This window comes from Astatotilapia calliptera, chromosome 18 (assembly GCF_964374335.1).
Source record: "Astatotilapia calliptera chromosome 18, fAstCal68.1, whole genome shotgun sequence".
Lineage (NCBI taxonomy): Eukaryota > Metazoa > Chordata > Actinopteri > Cichliformes > Cichlidae > Astatotilapia > Astatotilapia calliptera.
This window is the reverse complement of record NC_137439.1, coordinates 9,183,725-9,201,900: the sequence shown is the minus strand read 5'-3', so window position 1 is coordinate 9,201,900 and position 18,176 is coordinate 9,183,725. Positions and strand designations below refer to the sequence as shown.

The following is an 18,176-nucleotide window of genomic DNA, read 5'->3' as shown; positions in this document are numbered from 1 at the left end:
GGGAAACAGCTAAACATGAGAGGTTTTGGACAAAGTTTGTGTTTTTTCCATTGTTTAAGCACTGCTTCCAGCCAAGAGTGATGCCATATATGCCACATAGCTGCAGAAAAGGCACACATTGTTATCTTTTTACAAAAAAAACAGCTGAACATGAGAGGTTTTTGGACCAATTTTGTGTTCTCCGTTCTTTAAGCACCGGTTCGAGCACCGTTTAAGCACCGGCACCGTTTCAAAAGTACCGATTTGGCACCGGTATCGGATAAAACCTAAACGATACCCATCCCTAGTTAATATACACTATTGCATTCTATTTTTCTCCCAGATGTGCCGGATCATCACGCGTCACTGAGGCCACTGATAGCTAAAGTGTCATCCAGGACTGTGTCTCACGTTTCAAGCAGCCAACAGCAGCAGAAGACCGTCATTCAGCCTCCCCAGACCCTCCCTAAACCTTTCACACAGCAGTCTCCTCCAAACCAACCCAAACCTCCGTCATACATCGAGCCCCAGCCGTACTCCCAGGCCCCACCAACATATCCCAAGCCTTTCAATCACTCGCCACAAACCCAGCCCAAACCTCAGGGATTCGTCCAACCTCTCCCTAAGCCTTACCAGCAGACAGCACCGCAGCCTCAGCTCAAACCCCAGGTGCCTCCTCAGACCCCCCCCAAACCTCAGTCCTTGCCCCAGGCGCTCATCAAGTCCCAGTCCCTGCCCCTGGAACACATCGAGGACTTGGGCAGACACAGTGATCATTCTGGGGACCTGCTGTCCCCCACAGAGTCCGGAGACCAGCTGTCTGACGGCATGTCCAGCAAACAGATGTCCATAAAGGAGAGGTGAGTGACAGCTGAAGGTTTCATCTAGTGCAGATTTACTTATAGATTTATTTATTTGTTGTAGATGTAAAAGCAGAGGGGGAAAAAAGATGTAGAGGATATGATTAAAATTTCCAAAACAACACCCAAAAGCAAATTAGTACTCAATTCCAAAATTACGATTTGTGGTCTCTGGAAGGTGCTGCTCCTCATAACGACAAAACTCTATGGTGGTAATCCCTCAGAGCGCTTATTTGGGCAGCTGTTTTGGAGATAAAAAACATGCTCAGGTTTGAGAAACAATATCTGGTATAAAATGCGAAGTCTATTCCTGCCGTGTTTGTTGTTATGCCTCATTATGTCTAGTGAAATTGGTTCAGTAACCATACAAAACCATTTTTTCACATAAATGAAATAAGTGCAGTGTAACCAAAAGACCTGAAACTAATTTTTTTCTGAATATAAATACCTTCAAAGGCTTTGCTGCCAAACATGGAATACAAACAATGGCACGCATGACCGTGACTGGGATCCTTTAGGTGAATGAAAATTCACAAAGAAAATAATTCTTTAAAGCTTGTAGCCTAGCAACACTGGCTAGGCTACAAAGTGGATTCACAAGTTCTGGATCCAATCAGAGTTCGGCTCTTTACAAGGTGTAAAATTAAATGCCAGCAAAGATCAGATTTTTGATTCTTTTCTGCTGGCTGAGTCAAAAAAGCCAAAGCTTGCTAACATTGTAGTGTTGCACCTGATAAGACTGTGTGTCCTTCACTGCCGTATATAGGTTTGTTTAACTCTTTCACATCCATGGAGGTGGGAGAGATTCATTATTAGCATCACTGTGTTTCACAGCTGGCAGAGAGCTGAGTGGACTGTTAGAGTCCCCTGAGAGTTTGCACATTCCTCCTAATGCCCTCATTTCTGCCCTGTCCAGACAAGGAGAGGAGATTATGACATACTTTCCTTTACCCCTCAGCCATTCGTTATCAGGGCTCCTCATGCAGTCTTTGGAGGCCTTTGTTACAGTTTTTCTCGATTGCTTAAACACATTTCTTGAAACTATGCCTTGTATTTTCAAAACAGTAAACACAAATCCATAACTTCTCACCCAATTTCCCAAACATCGTATTGTCAGGTCAAAATGAAGCTCTATACTCAAAACCATTTGCTCTTGCTGAAAAACCAAACTTTGACTACAGACATCACACACACGGCCTCAAAAACACATGCACGACAAAATAGTCGTACACATTGGTGCAATAAATGTAAAACAGTATTCCCAAAACTGGCAAGTTATGTTGCTTGTGGTTCTTCCCCTCAAAAACCTTTTCACATGATGAACACAAAAGACGCAACCAATGTACATACAGTGGGACATTTTTATTCATGTACCATCCAGTACAATACACACCAAAAACATTATTCCACCTCAGCATCCTGTCTTTGGTTTGAGTCAGGCCAGAGAATCTCATCGACATAACAAGCTATATTGGCCCTAGCTAGGCAGCGGGGGTAAAATCCTCTTGCATGCCTGATCCACCCCTGGCATGCATCTACTGATATGTCTAGGCAGGCGTCTTTCACGGCCTGGAGGAGGACATAAGGTGTTGTACACCTTCCACTGCCTTGCCGAAAATACCTCCTCTATCAGGTTTAGAAAGGGAGAGTATGCAGGCAAAAAGATGTTAGAAAACCTTGGGTTATTGGTAAACCAGTCATGAACCATAGCAGCGTGATGGAAGCTGACGTTATCCCAAACAACAACGTAGTGAGGCTGCTCTGGCTGTGCTGGTTACCTGCAGTCCCGCTGAAACATATGTTGTCTCAGACCATCAAGAAAAGCAAGGAGAAGCATAGTGTTATAGGGTCCTAGAATCAGATGGCGGTGGAGTATCCCTCGTTGGCTGATAGCTGCGCACATAGTGACATTCCTTCCACGCTTACCAGGGACATTTACAATAGCCCAATAACCAATTATGTTCCTCCACCTTCTCCACCTCCTCCTCCCTGGTGTCCTAGACCACCTTCTCCTACTGCTCCTGGACCTCTTCCTTTGCATGTCTTTGGATCCATTGTTTCAAACCTGAATGAGCTGACTTGGGCCCTTTTGTTTATCCATTAAAGTTTCTGATTGGTGTGTGATACATTTTGACTCATAGTGTTTCCACTTCGTTAACTATGTGCTATTTGAGCTAAAGCTGTGCTGATGTGAGTTAATTGACTGCTAGTGCTTTCTAAGTGACCACATGGTGTAAGCACTGACAAATGTAGGGATTTGTGTGTAGTTTTACAGTTCACCACATCTGACTCATGTGGTAAAGCAGGGGCATCGTGTTTATAGTTCAGGGAAATGGGTGTGCTTCTTGGAAAGTGGCATTAAAATTTGAAATTTGGGTTCACAAGATTGGTTATAGTTTTTAAGCAATCGAGAAAAACTGTAATAGTTGTGTTTGCAGCAAAAGGTCTCTGGTCTGGATTTTCTCCCTTGAAAGGATTTCTTTCCTATGATTTGAACTAAAAGCACAAATATGTAAAACATATTTATATATAAATTTGAAAAGCACCATTATCTCAATATTTTTATTTCCATGTATTTTTATATTGTCATTTTGTACACATATATGGATTTAGCCATCGTAAACGTGGAGGTTACCCATTGGCTTCTGGACTTTGGCCCTAAGAATTTTACAAGGCACTGTCCAATGACAGAACACAGATTTTTTTTAAAAATAAGTATAGGATATTAATTAAAAGCCTAATTTTTGCCTGTTAAAAGATTATCTCTTGTCTTATGTCAGAGTGGCACTGCTGAAGAAGAGTGGTGAGGAGGACTGGAGGAACAGGATCAATAAGAAACAGGAAGTGGTTAAAGTGGCATCCACTGAGCAGCCAGCTCAGCCATGGGAAACAGATCAGACCAGCCAGAAGAAGGTTAGTCTTTACTGTGTATACAGTATAACAACTGTGAAGCCTCACTGTGGTCACATTTAGAGTGAGTCATATTTGATTTGGCAAATTTAAACCTAAGCTAAAGAAGAAAGTACCAAACAAAATGTAGCTTTAAAAAAAAAAAATTATAGTGAAAATTAAATCTCTCTTTCCAGTATCCAGCATTAAAATAAATTATCATTTATGCAGTTAACACTTTTGTGATTATATTTATTAATTTATTTGATTAAGTCAGACCCATTAACTAACTGTGCGGCTGACTTGCAGTTTTGTCGTGCTTCCCAGATACACTGGGCTGGTTCTTGCGCACTGTATGTAGAGAAACTGCACTAAAACCTGTCTCCTCGCATAAATGTTTGTGGTTTCTACATCGCTGTGAATAAAACTGTGTGTGCTCAAATATGACTGGCAGGTCATTCTCCACGGATTACATTTCCTGGAGATTTAAGTAAAGTGGGCACAGGTTTCTCGCTTGAGTTCCAACAGATTGTGGTTTAAAACAACATTTGTCTTAAATGTTTGCAGAAAATGTCATGACATGACCAATATAAATGAAACCAAATAATAGGAATAAATTTAATCCCCTGTTTCAGAAAAGTGTTATATCCGCTTTTCATTTAGCTTCAGGTATATTTTTACAGAGCCTTTGCTCTAACAGTTTTTGTTAAACATAGTAAACACCAGTGCCTCATTTCCCTCCCCATCCTTCATCGTTACCATGCCAGCTTCTGCCCCCCCTCTCTTTCAGTTAAGTGCTCCTTTTCATTTCATTCCCTTTAGCCCATCTGTTGTTTGAGCGCAGTGGTGTCCGACCAGCGTGGCATCCAGCCCTCAGACAGCAAACACTAAATCATACGCCTCGTTCTGCTTGTAGAATTAGCAGTCTGGGCTATTACAAATGAATTTTAACACAATCGGGGAAGCTTCAGGCTAAGTTTGACTTAAACCTCGAGAGGTAATACTTGAAAGCTTATCTGACAGAAAGAGTTATTTTGGGAATCTCTTATAAGTATTTATGCATCTCTGTTGGCTTAAACAGCAGCTAGAAAGACATTTATAAGCTCAAAGAAGTTCTAATTTTGGGATTTGGGACTAGGGCACTTTAAAGGACTCCTTTCCTGCAGCTCGTACACTCAAAATTAGTATTCTGTGAGTTGAAACCGCCTGCTTAAACGCTGGATGCTAATCCTTAAGGCGATCTCGCCCCTAAAACCCATTAGCAACAATAGCAGTAGCCCCCCCTCACTCTGACGTGTACTTCCCCTGTGTTTAACCCCTCAGGAGGAAGGGGTGGTTGTTCAGGACTCCTCTCTGTCTGTGTCTGAACAGCTGTGGGTAAGACCTGTTGGTTATTAGCTTGGCGTGGGATCTCTGTTTTCCTGTCACAGTTTTGTTTGGATGTTGTGCGAGGCTGCTTTTTGCTTTTCCTGAATCTGCTGGTCTGTCGATGTTCTAACAACATCTAATATTTAACATTTAACACATGGTCTTAATACTAGATTATATAAACTCATTGGGGCTCTAAATATTTTAATTAAGCACTTCTTAAGTAAAGTGCTCATGCTCAGAAATACTATAGCATTTGATGAGCAATCACGAGTTCACTTTGCACAAGTCACATCTCCACAGGTTGGCTAAGAAACTGCTTTAAATGCCAATATATTATATTTAACGAACCATGGTATGAAGATATGTGGCTTATTATATTTTTTGAGTTTGAAATAAAATACACTGTGAATGTCTTTTATAGTTTTGTATTTTGTTGTAAAATTTAAAAATAATTCCCGCAACTCGTAGCCACCATTGTTGTTAAGATTGTAGTGTTTGGTTGCAATTTTTGTTTCCTTCTATGACATGGACATGTTTGATATTCAACCTTTTTTACAACCTTTTTTATTTAAACCTGAAAATAGTTTAACAAGGAAAGCAAAGAAGAAAACATAATGGGCGTTAGTCAAACTGTATATCACAATGATGATGTTCACAGAGGCGATACGAAGAGAATACGGAAATATCTGTGTTTGTGCAGCATAGCTCCTCTTTGCCGATCTAGAAGACGGCAGTTTTATATATTCTGATTTTCTCGATCGATTCCATTAGCAATAATTTGTATTTAATGTTTGTTGCCCTTTTGGAAATTCTATTTGTGTCTTGTGGCAACTGTCAAACAAGTATAACAACATTTAACAATAAAGAAACCACTGTTACGCACATTAAAAACCTTAGAAAAACAAAAGAAAGTGCTGCAGTACAAATCCAGCAGCAGCAAGACAGCATCTATTTTTGGTCGTTATCAGAGGCCAGTTAGACTCCTTGTGCGAGAAAAATGTAGACACAGTGTTTGGTTTTATGATCAGCAGATCTTTTAGTTGACTAAATGCATCAAATGCTTTGTCTTTGCGCACAAGCACTTTCCTCCGTCTTTCTCCTCTTCCTAGCAACAGGAAGGCTTTGAAAACTAATTCTACATGTTTCCTTTTTACTGGAAATTGCAACCAAAAGCAGCACTTTAACATTTTATGATGCTTCTAATATGGAGTGCAACCAGTTTACATTGCAGATCAAAATATGTGTTAAATATTTTCAACTTTTAACCAGTAAAAATATACCACACATGTTTGACAGTGTGAACAGGCAACATGTTAAGACCCACGAGATTGAAAGAGACGGGGTTCCTTTAAGCTTTACGTTTTCATTGCACAGGTAATGTAATTTTCTCCTGGGCGAAGCGGCTTTTGCAATTTGTTGCCTTGTTACTAACAGTAAACATAAATGTATTCAGCAACCTTTAACAAAAGTAAGTGCATTCTTTATTTTGGAGTGTTTTATTTAGAGACAGTGAAACTTCCTTAATTCTTTTGAAAGACTTTTGTCATTTCTTAAATGAATAATGAATATTTAAAACCGGCATGTTTTAAAGGTAAAATTAAATTAGCGTCATGTTTACTGTTTAATAGTCAAACTGCAGTCCCGATTTCTGGCTTTGGTCTTCTTTCCTTTGCATCCATCGTTTGTCATCCTCTGTGTTCATCGTTTTTCCCTCGTTTCCTTTCCTGTCTTTCGATTTTCCACCCACTACTACATCCTCAGGAGCCTGTCTTCTCCTCTACCTTTTCTCCTCCTATCTCCCTTGGCCAAAAGTGTCAGTATATTGACCATCATAGTCAGGTAAGGTCATGCGCCTAGCATGCTCAAACAGGCAGCATGTACTGGAGTCTTATCGTTCTTGCTTGGTCTGCAGCTACTCATGTGTTGAGCACTTTCTGCGTTATTGAAATTGATTTGGTTACGCCAACACGAGTGTACAGCCATCACTTCCACTGAGGAATACAGTAGACTATATATAGCAATGCACCCAGCATGTTCGAATGCATCCAATCTTTTTATAACTGCCTGGTTTGATACTGTTACTACATGAATAATTGCGCCTTTGGGAACAAAGCAGTGAATTGGAGCTACAGAGGTGATGCAGTTCTTCCATGTATTTGTTTTATGTTTTAATCTTATTAAAAACAAGTCCTACATGGCTGGAAATATATTGAATTGAAGACTAACAGTTAGCTTCATTGTGTAGATATGATTGCTTTTCATGCAGGGCTTGACACTTTAACCTAATAATCATTCATAATCTGATAATTTGACATGTCTGTGCAGAAGACGGGGGAGGAAATTGAAGCCCAGATGACCATTGAGGAGAGGAAGCAGATGATTTCAACTCGGGAGGATGCTTGGAAGGCAAAGGGCAAAGGAGCAGCTAATGACTCCACCCAGTACACAGTGGCTGCACGTATGGTCAAGAAAGGTGGGTGACTGGGGTGGTGTTTAAAAATGCTATAGAAAAAGACTTTGAAGCAACAGTATGCACCCAAAAAAATGGATGTATTTGGACTCTAGTGCTATTTACAAATCTGCATTGACTTAGTTGGTGACACTGGCTGTCGAAATGTAGAGATGCACTTGGCTTCTGATGCCAAAAATGCCAAATGCAGAGTCTTTTTTTCACAGGCATTAAAGAAAAATTCAAAGACCTGATTGTGAGCAGGTTCATGTAGTAGTTACATCGCTTGCTCTAAATTTGTGTCTATGTGTCTGCAGGCCTGGCAGCCTCCTCCTCCGTTATCAGCCCAATACTGTCGCCTGTCTCCACCAAGCTGAAGAGCAGCACGCCAGCTGTCAACAAACCACAAGAGGGTGAGATAGATTTGCAAGTCATCACTGTCACCCCAGAGAAATCGCTGTCAGAGCTTTTAAAAAACTAGTTTGCAGTTTACAGAAGCTGATGGATTTAAAAATAATTCCTAAAGTTCATAAAAAAATATCAGCTAATAACTTAAAAACAGTAATAACGGCACAAAACACAAAAAAGCTGGATGAACTTGTGTGTTTAATTTAATTACTTTAAGAAAATTTTAAGGGGTCCTGATATGTTTTCCTTTATTTTCTGTCAACTATAACTTTAAAATAACTTGGTGGATCCTCATATTGAATATGGCCAAAGTTTCAAATACGTAGGCCAGTTTATGTACAAGTATGAGACAGAAACTTTAGACTATTCTAGGTTTGCTATTTATCCAGAATATCAGTGAGAGCAGGTAATCCTGTGAACACAACAGCCTCACCTACGTACTGTTCACAATTTTTGTATGCAAATAGCAGAAGAGCGTTGGCTTAAAGGGAGAGACACTAAAACAGCTTGAAAACAGAGGAAGAACTAAGAGACTATGCCAAGGCCCAGTATATGATAAATAAGGATCATTTTGAACTGTGAATAATGTAAAAGCAGTCCAGAAAAATACAGGGATAGAAACGAACGTAATGAGAGCACCTCAATCTTATCACAGCTGTTGTTTTAAAACTTGAATTATGTCTTCCAGAAATTGAGGCGAGGCCGGACATGGAGTCAGATAAGAAGCTTGACAAGTTGGAAAGCTTCTTGGGGCGCTTGAATAGCAAAGGTAAGTACATCCGCAGTGACTTTGACCTCAGCTTAGGAATATATTTCATTTTAAAAGCATTTTTAGTGCCAATCCCCCAAAAATATCAACACTCTGCAGTGTTACCTTCAAAGAATCTGTATAGATTGCATCCTTATTATTTTAAACTGGTTTTTTTTCAGTGGCAGGTTTGCAGGAAACCACTATAACAGTGACTGAGAAGGCCGTGAAGGAAGTGATGAAGCTGGATGATGAGATCTTCTCCAAGTTTTACAGGCGTGTCGCTGAATTTCCACGCATGCCCACCAGGATTGACATCAGCGAGGATTTTGACAGCATATTTGGCTCCCAGGCTCCCAAGTAAGAAAAAAAAGCTTCTAATTATACATCATCGGCCTCTTGGTAATTATTTTCCATTGTACTCATACTCATTTTTTCTTCCTGACTAGGCTGACTTCAGCCATGGTGCAGCACAAGCGCTCAGTTCGTCCTTCTAGAAACGTTCAGTCATCTAAAAACCCTCTGAAGATGCTGGCAGCTCGAGAGGACATCCGACATGAGTACACAGAGCAGAGACTTAACGTGGCACAGTTGGAAAGCAAGAGAATGAAATCCGAGAAGACGAGTAAGAACATTACTCTGTGTTTAGGAGTTTGTAGAACAGAAGACTTAATAGAGCCCCTCTGTTATTGTTTAAATAACAGAGGGGTGTGTAATAAAAAAAGCAACAACAGCAAAATTGGAAACATTATTGTTGTTTGGAGCCAACAAAACTACATCGATTTTTAACCTCTGCAAATTAGCGTGACCCATTTATACAGACGTTTTTTTCTGCAGGGATTTTATTACTTTAATGTTTAATGAAGCAGTTATGTTAGTTATTTATTAATTTTTATTCCAGTAGGCCTTTATTGTTTTTATAAAGTGTGTATTTTCTCATTTCAGTGAATAAAACCTCAGAATACTCCGAGGCTGCTCTGGCAGGTCTGGCCAGTAAAGAAAACTTCAGCAATGTGAGTCTGCGCAGCGTCAACATCTCAGAGCAGATGTCTAACAACAGCGCTGTGCCGTACAAGAACATCATGCTGATGCAGATCAAAGGTGAAAACTCGCTTATATTGTGTGTTTGTCTTAACCTGTCTACCATTGTTTAATGCTGTGTCATTTCCAGCTCCCAGACATGAAATAAACATAATCTTGGACTAGAACCTTTTAAATGAGAGCTTCATTCATTCTTCATTTAGTCTAAAACTAGGTCTAGTGGCACCGTGGGGTAGGGGTTAACACATTTGCTTTACCTAGTTTAAGATCAGGAGGAGACACAAACCCAGCCTTGTGCTGATCCCAAATCTGAATAAATGGGAGAGACGAATCTGGTGTAACAGCTGTGCCATATCAAATATGGGAAGCCCTCTCCTTGGGGAAAAATGAGCAGCCAAAACTACCTTTAGTTTTCAGAAACTGGCTGTTAATGTTTAGGTTCATACTGCAGTTAGTGTTCTATATGAAAGTCATATTGTTGCATCATAAACTGCATCCATAAACTGTGTACCTGCGTGTCACAAACATGGGATCTGCTAATAAATCCTAGACTTTCCTTGAAAACTCTGCAATTTCAGCAATTGAATGTAATGGTATTAATAAGGCTTCAAAAGGCACTGAGAGGGTTAAATTAGCAGATAGCTCTCAGCTGTGTCAGCACCACCACCTGCTGTGGCAACCACACCCCTAATTTTAATGTTTCACAGTATTCAGTTCAGTGATTTAAACATGAAGTGATTGAGGTGAAGCAGACATCTTGCTGTAGGCGCCTAGGTTGGTAGCCTCAAGAAAGTCAAAAGTGGTCATGCCCCGAATAATAAATAAATAATACTATTATTATAAAATATTGAGTTTTGTATGTACAGCAACAAACAAAAGGGGAAATTGCTGTATACAAAACAGAATCTTTTTTAAAGGCTGTAATCTGCATTTTAATGATGATACATCAACAGCTATCTGTGAATAATAAGTCTGTTTTTCATATGTTGATTTGGTCATCTCAACGTGTAGTCAGGCTTTTGCTCCTGTGATAATCCACCAATAAGAAAACAAGGGTCACACAAATTGTCGTTTCCATCTGTCCTTGTAAAATACTCAAAGGCGCTACACAAGTTTTGCCTCAAGCAGAACATCTATGATAAATCTACGGAGAAAATGAATTAAAGTGGCTTCATATTTCTTGCAGGTCGTCGTCATGTTCAGACCAGACTAGTGGAGCCCAGAGCGTCGTCTCTGAACAGCGGGGATTGTTTCCTGTTGGTCACTCCAGAGCACTGCTTTGTTTGGATGGGAGAGTTCTCAAACGTTATTGAGAAGGCGAAGGTGAGTGTTACCACTCTGTCTGGTGTGGTCAGAGCTACAGTAGCCATACTGGTGTTTGAAAAAAAAAGATTCATTGATTATTTAACTTTCATTCTCTGCGCACACACCAACTGGCACATATGCCCATCTGTGCTCCTCATCAAACACGTTTTCAGCCTCTCCATTTTCCCAAAGGACGTCTGTCTAGACAGTTTTTAATAAACATTTGTTTTCCTTCTCTGTGATCTTTACACACTTTATTGTGATTTTATGCATGAAGAGCCAAGAAACAGTCGGCCAAATCTCTTTAGTATGACTTTTTTTGTTGTTGACTTTAATATTTGACATTCTTATGAAGTTTCACCTCTTACTTCTGAGGGGTATTAATGGATTAATTAAGAAGCTAAATTTATTTGTTGTCTACATCAACATCATGGTGAGGATATGGCTACATTTACTCTTTATTTTTCTTTATATGCGACTCAGATCTACTTTATTCTTGTCAGTTTAAACAGCAAATCACATGTCTAGTCTTTTTTTTTATCATCATTGACACAGCTTCTGTATGTGTTACTAAGTTAGATACAGGTCTGATTTTCTTCACTTAATTTGACCTTAGTTTGAACAGTAACCCAAAATTTACACCACTCCAGTCGTCACCAAGATAACTCAACTCTGTCTCGGGGAGATGAGCGAGCTGAGCGTTGTGTCTCTCTACTAGAGCCTTGTTAAGTTAAGAGATGCTGACAGTAGTGGTTAAGTGAGCCTCCACATCCTAAAAGTTTGGAAAACTCTCTCAGGGAAACCATTCATGTAACATCCACACCGCTCCAGGCTCAGATTCCACATCCACACACAGGATTAAAAAGTTTCCTCTTTGTCATCTGCTTACACTTCATTGGCCTCCATGTTTACGTCTATGCATGCAGATTAAAACAGAATCTAGCCCATGAAACTGAAATCTATCATATTTAATAGCTGATAAGATGATTCTTTTTCTTTTGTGAATGCAGGCAAACGATTTGGCCACGTTCATCCAGACAAATAAGGACATGGGCTGCAGGGGGAACCAGGTGCAGACCATCGAAGAAGGGGTGAACCCACAGAGTCCAGATACTCAGGAGTTCTGGTCAGTCCTCGGTGGACAGATGGCATATCAGTGTAAGACATAAGCTTTTGTCTGTGCGTTTGAACCACTGCACACACTTGCGTTGATAATATCTTAACATTTTCGGTTACTATGTTTAATTGTAGCGGCGGGTCCAGCAGAGGAGGACGAGCAGTTTGAGAATGCCATCGTGGAAACCAACTGTATTTTCAGACTGCAGGATGATAAGCTGGTTCCTGATGATGATGAGTGGGGGAAGGTCCCACGCAGCTCCCTCCTGACATCCAAGGAGGTGATCTATAAAAGCCTCATTATAATTTTGATAGCTGCTTTTAAATTTTCAGCAGAATTTCACGTTTCGGCTTTCTGAACTTGGAAAGATTTCATGAACGGAGAGGAAATAGGATTTCATCACTGGTGTAGTTTAGCTTTATTTTTGGTTTGCATGTGAATGGGACACTTTTCAGCATTTCTGTCACATGTGCCACACGAGAATGCAAACCACTGTATTACAGAAGAGAAATATTACATGGAAGAAATCAAAGTTTCTTCTAAAAAAATAAGAAGCAGACCTGTAGATGAAGGTCAAAGATAATGAATGGACTCTCTGGAGTCTAGAAGGTGGTGGTGGTGGATCAGAGAAAGAATTTCTGATGCAAACTTTATATGAGATGCAAAATAAAAAGAAGCTGGAGATTCACTGTCCTGAATTTACAGGGACTGAACCTATGCTAACTTTCTGGAGCTAGAAAGGACTATTTTTGGAGACCGTCAAGCTATCAGCTTACACTTAGTTGGCAAGCTGCATGCATCCACTGTATATTGCACAGACACCTGCAAATTTGCACTAAGTAACATACAAAGGGGCAAGAGTTTCAGTCACTAAAGTGATGCACACACTTCTTGGATTGTCTCTTGCAAGAGTGTCAAACATAATGTCAAAGACTCTAATCCAGCTCACTGGGCAACTTTGGGAAATGTGAAGGAGACAATCATTTTATTAGACTTTTAATTGTATTTTCAGCATAGTTAACATATTATTCTACTGATAAATACCTCCACCACATCTATTCATACTGCGCCAGAGTAATTATGTAAAAAATAAACAATTAAATTGCAGAAAAGGGTTTTTTTTATACTAGAAAAATTTCTTCTTCTTTTTGTTTTTTTTAGACTAGGTCCACAGTTAAACAAATCATTCTATGAATTTACAAATTTTTCTGCATTATAATTACAGGATAATCTGGTCAATAAGCTACCAGAACTTTTCCCATAATTTTACATATTAATTTATTTATTTTGTTGACATACATTTAATACGACAGCATTTCTTTATCACATAGAACAATCGAGTAATACTGTTGAAATTGCACTTCTCATATTAACAGATCTCAGGGATTAAATGTGTAGTTAAACATTTTTACATTGACAGAAAGAAGAGTTTCACTGGTCTGGTTAAGTTCAAAGTGGGCTGTATAAGGCCCTCGATATAAAATAAGTTTGATGTTCTTGGTCTATAGCAAACAGCAGACCATATAATCTGTTAGATTTTTCCATTAAAATGCTTAAAAAAGGGAATAAAGCTGCAAATTCATATGAGAAATCCAGTTCAGTGACTGTCAGTCAAAGCAGTCGTGCTCCTCAAAATGCAAACTTTAAGCTTTAGTAAAATTTACTGTGGTGAGTTATATATAGCTCACCACAGAACACAGAGGTTAAAACATGTTTGCAGTGATTGTTTTTTGAGTTTTTTGTATTTTACTTCTTATTTCTGGGATTTATATAACAACACTACATGTGTTATTGCATATAATATAGATGATTTTCTCCATATGTAACTTAAAAGGGCTTTATTAAGTTTGAAGCAGTGCTAACTGGGTGTCTGTGGTTGTTGTGCTTTCTGTGCTGCAGGTTTTGGTGTTTGATTTTGGCAGTGAGGTGTATGTGTGGCACGGTAAAGAGGTGACTCTGGCCCAAAGGAAGGTGGCCTTCCAGCTGGCTAAACACCTGTGGAACGGGACGTTTGACTACACGTGCTGTGACGTGAACCCTCTGGACCCCGGAGGCTGCAACAAACTCATACCCAGGTGAGAATACACATGCCTGCTTCACATTTTTACTTCTGGCCTCAATCGAACACCAAAAATGCATAGTGTTTTAAAATGATCAACTTTATTTCTTAGTTTTTAAAAGGCTTTTGGTTTCATGAAGTTTAACGTCCTTTTACTCTTTTTTTTTTTAACCACGCTCTTCTCCACAGGAAGGGCCAGGGCCGTCCTGACTGGGCAATATTCGGCAGGCTGACAGAGCACAATGAGACAATCTTATTCAAGGAGAAGTTCGTGGATTGGACTGAAGTAAAGTCCCCAACGCCAAAGGAAGGCTGCGAGCTTGTACCTGAGCAGAAGGTGCAAATCAGGCTCTTGTTGTATGAGGATAAATAGCTTTATTCCACAGATTATCCACATCAGAGAAGCCTGATATATCGACTTTATCTCCCCATCTGTTTATTTGTTGGGCTGTCTCAGTCAGGCTTAGTTCATTTTGTCAGGAACAGTTTATTACACACTGGGACCAGGAATTAGAGCGGATATGCCTTTGGTTAGATGCTGTATGAAGCATTAGTGTGTCAAAGTGCCTTATTTTGCCTGTTGGCTCAGTTTTCACTATCACATCTTAACATTTCATTTGATTCTAATCCTATCTGCAATCTTTCTCCCAGGAGGCTCCAAGGCGAGAGTGCCGGCCTTACGATGCCACCCTAATGCTGCCTGTCCTGCAGTCATCAGTTTCCATGATTTTGGATGGGGTGAATGTCGGGCGTGGCCACGGTCGAGTGGAATCAGAGGACTCCATGAGGACTCAGGAGATCGTCACAGTTTCTGTGGACGTTTGGCACATCCTGGAGTTTGATTACAGCCGTCTGCCACGCCAGAGCATAGGCCAGTTCCACGAGGGGGACGCATATGTGGTCAAGTGGAAGTACATGGTCAGCACCTCAGGTTGGTCTCTAGTCATATTCTGACATGGTAAAAATGATCTACTTGACATTTTGCATTTGTGTGCTTTATGGCACACAAACAGGTAGGTGAGCTCTGATAATTCATTACAACACCACCTCACTCAAAAAGACGTAAACGTTTTTTGTTGTGTAGTGAAAAGAGTAGTTTTAGTGTGGTTTATTGATCCTTTTGTTGTCTGTTTCTGTATTTTGGCCCTAGTTGGTCGCAGGCAGAACCCAGAGGCAAGGAGCAGTGGGCCCGGGAAGGAGAAATGCTGCTACTTCTTCTGGCAGGGGCGACACTCCACTGTCAGCGAGAAGGGGACCTCAGCACTGATGACGGTGGAGCTGGATGAGGAGAGAGGGGCACAGGTACAAGAGACAAGGCAGTCAGTGTTTAAAAACATATTATCAGCTCTGCGGTGAAGGCTGATGTTATGAAATGCTACTGAAGTAACACACTAGCCCGCTTCCATTGAATCGTTCATCACAGGAGATTACGACGGCATTAAGATGGCTAAGAATGAAAGTTTTGTACAATGTTCTCTTTATAACGCGCACATGTACACATGTACAGAAAGATGGACAGTGCATACATTTGTAATCTTGACTTTAACAGAGTAATTTGACCACTGTGTGTTACAGATGCAGGTGCAGCAAGGAAAGGAGCCGGCATGTTTCCTGCAGTGCTTCAATGGAGGAATGATCGTCCATGCAGGCAAAAGGGAGGAGGAGGAGGAGAACACTCAGAGTAAATATTTGGACTTTTCCGTTTTTTATTCTATTTACCTTTATATATTGTTATTATATTATATTATTTGTTATTATTTAATATTGGTATTAAATAAAGAAAATAAATTGTTGTTGTTATAATATGATTTATGTTGGATTGCTGATTAAGGATTAAGGATAAAAACTTCCTGTCACTCACGCTTACCTGCTCTAATCAGGTGAGTGGCGTCTTTACTGTGTGCGTGGTGAAGTGCCGGTTGAGGGCCACCTGCTGGAGGTGGCTTGTCACTGCAGCAGCCTTCGCTCTAGAGCCTCCATGATCCTGCTCAACATCAACAAGGCCATCATCTACCTGTGGCACGGCTGCAAAACGCAGCTGCACACCCGCAGTGTTGGAAACACGGCCGCTCTTAAGATAAAGGAGCAGTGAGTGTTTATAAAGACAGTGTTTCCTCATTTTACACTCTCATCTGAGAATTGAATATCATTTCTCTCTTTGCTGCTTTCAGATGTCCTCTGGAAGCAGGTCTCCACAGCAGCAGCAAAGTGACCATCCATGAGTGTGATGAGGGGGTGGAGCCTCCAGGCTTCTGGGAGGCTCTGGGGAGAAAAGACAGGAAAGCCTATGACTGCATGCTTCAAGGTACAGGAAACAGCGTTTTTATGTGTTGACACCATAGACTCAGCTTGTCTGAAATTTGCTTAACAATGCATTGTTATAACACCATTGTTGTTTCCTAGCATCACTTATACTACCATTGCCACACTGCTGCAGCAGTAACTGTAATTATAACTGATATCATTTCTAGTAAAGTTAAAAATATCTTGTTTAGCTCACATTATGAATTCAATACATACAATAAAATTCATACAGCATACTTGCTTATACTACCACACAGTAAAATTGCTCTTTTGCATTCTTGTACATTGCACAATAAAGTGCATGAATATATTATCTGTAGGTCAAATTTTAACCTTTTTAAAAGCCCTTATGATGGCTTAATAACAATTTAGTTCAATTTTATTTTATTTATAACCAACTCAAGCCTCAATGTGATTTTTACTCTAGGGCAGTGATTCCCAAATTGTGGGCCCGGTATTGTAGGTGGTCCACAGTAATAACAGAAACTCAGTTTGAAATTGCTCACAAGTATGTACAGTTACATATTTATATTCGTTTATATAAAAAGTGAATCAAAACTGGTAATAAAAGACAGTTAGTTTGTGTTATTGCAAATATTACTCTGACCTAAATTTTATGCTTATGCATTGAATTTTGTGTCCCAGTGCCAGGTGGGTTACACATTAGTCATAACACATGAGCTCAGTGTGACTATGCATATGACCAGTGTTGGTCAAGTTACTTGAAAAAAGTAATCAGTAACTAATTACTGATTACTTCCCCCAAAAAGTAATCCCGTTACTTTACTGATTACTTATTTTCAAAAGTAATTAATTACTTAGTTACTTAGTTACTTAGTTACTTTTTAAAAACACGATTTACAACCTGAAGAGGTGATAAAGTGATAGATCTTTCAGCCCAATTCTACTTTTTCTACATAATCCATCATACAAAATGTAATCAAATGGAAAAGTCTCTTTTTTTAACTTGTTTTATCAGTTTTAATCTTTTAACTTTATGCATCAAGCAAAACATTTAATTATATGCAACATTCTCTGACTTGAATAAATTAGTTTAACATTTAAACCTATTTTCTACACATTCCAGCACATAAAATAAAATATTTTTTGTGTTTTCACTCACTCTTTCAAACAGATGCAAGTAAAACACAGCAGAAAATAAATAAAGTCAAAGACTCAGCGGTCCTTTTGCTCTATTTTCACCTGTAAAGCAGGAGCAGGGTAGGCGGAGGGTTACCCTGGTGTAGGTGTGCTGCGGTCAGTTGAAGAATCCGCGCGAGTGTCTCTGTGAGTTTCCCATCACGTCGTAGCTACTCGGTGCTTGCTCGGAAGTTTAGGGGTTTTTTTCGCTGTAAAAAGAAGTTTTCTTCCCACGCACGATGGACGCTATTGTTTTTGTCACTTTTTATGGAATCAAACTCAAAGTAAGGTCAGTACTTCCACACTTTAAACGCTGCACGCTCATACTCTCTCCCGCACTCGATATATTATCCATTGTTGATCTGCACACAGCTGCTGTCACCAACGTCGCACTTGCTTACGTCACTGTCATGAGACATTCTCGCAAAAAAAATCACGGTTTTAGTAACGCAGTAACGCAGCGTTCCTACGGGAAAGTAACGGTAATCTAATTACCGATTTTGCAA

The 18,176-nt window shown here is 39.8% G+C and overlaps 1 protein-coding gene across 22 annotated transcripts in view; it reads left to right on the top strand.

The window, feature by feature from the left end:
- The window catches only part of LOC113011185 (supervillin), a 56,076-nt gene that overhangs the window by 30,864 nt on the left and 7,036 nt on the right, over positions 1-18,176 (top strand). For 12 of the 22 annotated variants that reach the window (XM_080292500.1, XM_080292491.1, XM_080292495.1 and 9 more), the window contains 20 exons: positions 323-839; positions 3,620-3,752; positions 5,052-5,105; positions 6,861-6,938; positions 7,425-7,572; positions 7,866-7,961; positions 8,645-8,725; positions 8,887-9,064; positions 9,154-9,329; positions 9,650-9,805; positions 10,932-11,068; positions 12,061-12,208; positions 12,302-12,447; positions 14,067-14,242; positions 14,416-14,563; positions 14,878-15,157; positions 15,377-15,528; positions 15,802-15,907; positions 16,107-16,314; positions 16,398-16,531. In XM_080292500.1, the coding sequence (XP_080148626.1) occupies positions 323-839; positions 3,620-3,752; positions 5,052-5,105; positions 6,861-6,938; positions 7,425-7,572; positions 7,866-7,961; positions 8,645-8,725; positions 8,887-9,064; positions 9,154-9,329; positions 9,650-9,805; positions 10,932-11,068; positions 12,061-12,208; positions 12,302-12,447; positions 14,067-14,242; positions 14,416-14,563; positions 14,878-15,157; positions 15,377-15,528; positions 15,802-15,907; positions 16,107-16,314; positions 16,398-16,531 (3,252 nt within the window). The remainder of the gene's footprint in view (positions 1-322; positions 840-3,619; positions 3,753-5,051; positions 5,106-6,860; positions 6,939-7,424; positions 7,573-7,865; positions 7,962-8,644; positions 8,726-8,886; positions 9,065-9,153; positions 9,330-9,649; positions 9,806-10,931; positions 11,069-12,060; positions 12,209-12,301; positions 12,448-14,066; positions 14,243-14,415; positions 14,564-14,877; positions 15,158-15,376; positions 15,529-15,801; positions 15,908-16,106; positions 16,315-16,397; positions 16,532-18,176) is intronic. The other 10 variants (XM_080292489.1, XM_080292503.1, XM_080292498.1 and 7 more) reach the window with 7 other exon arrangements.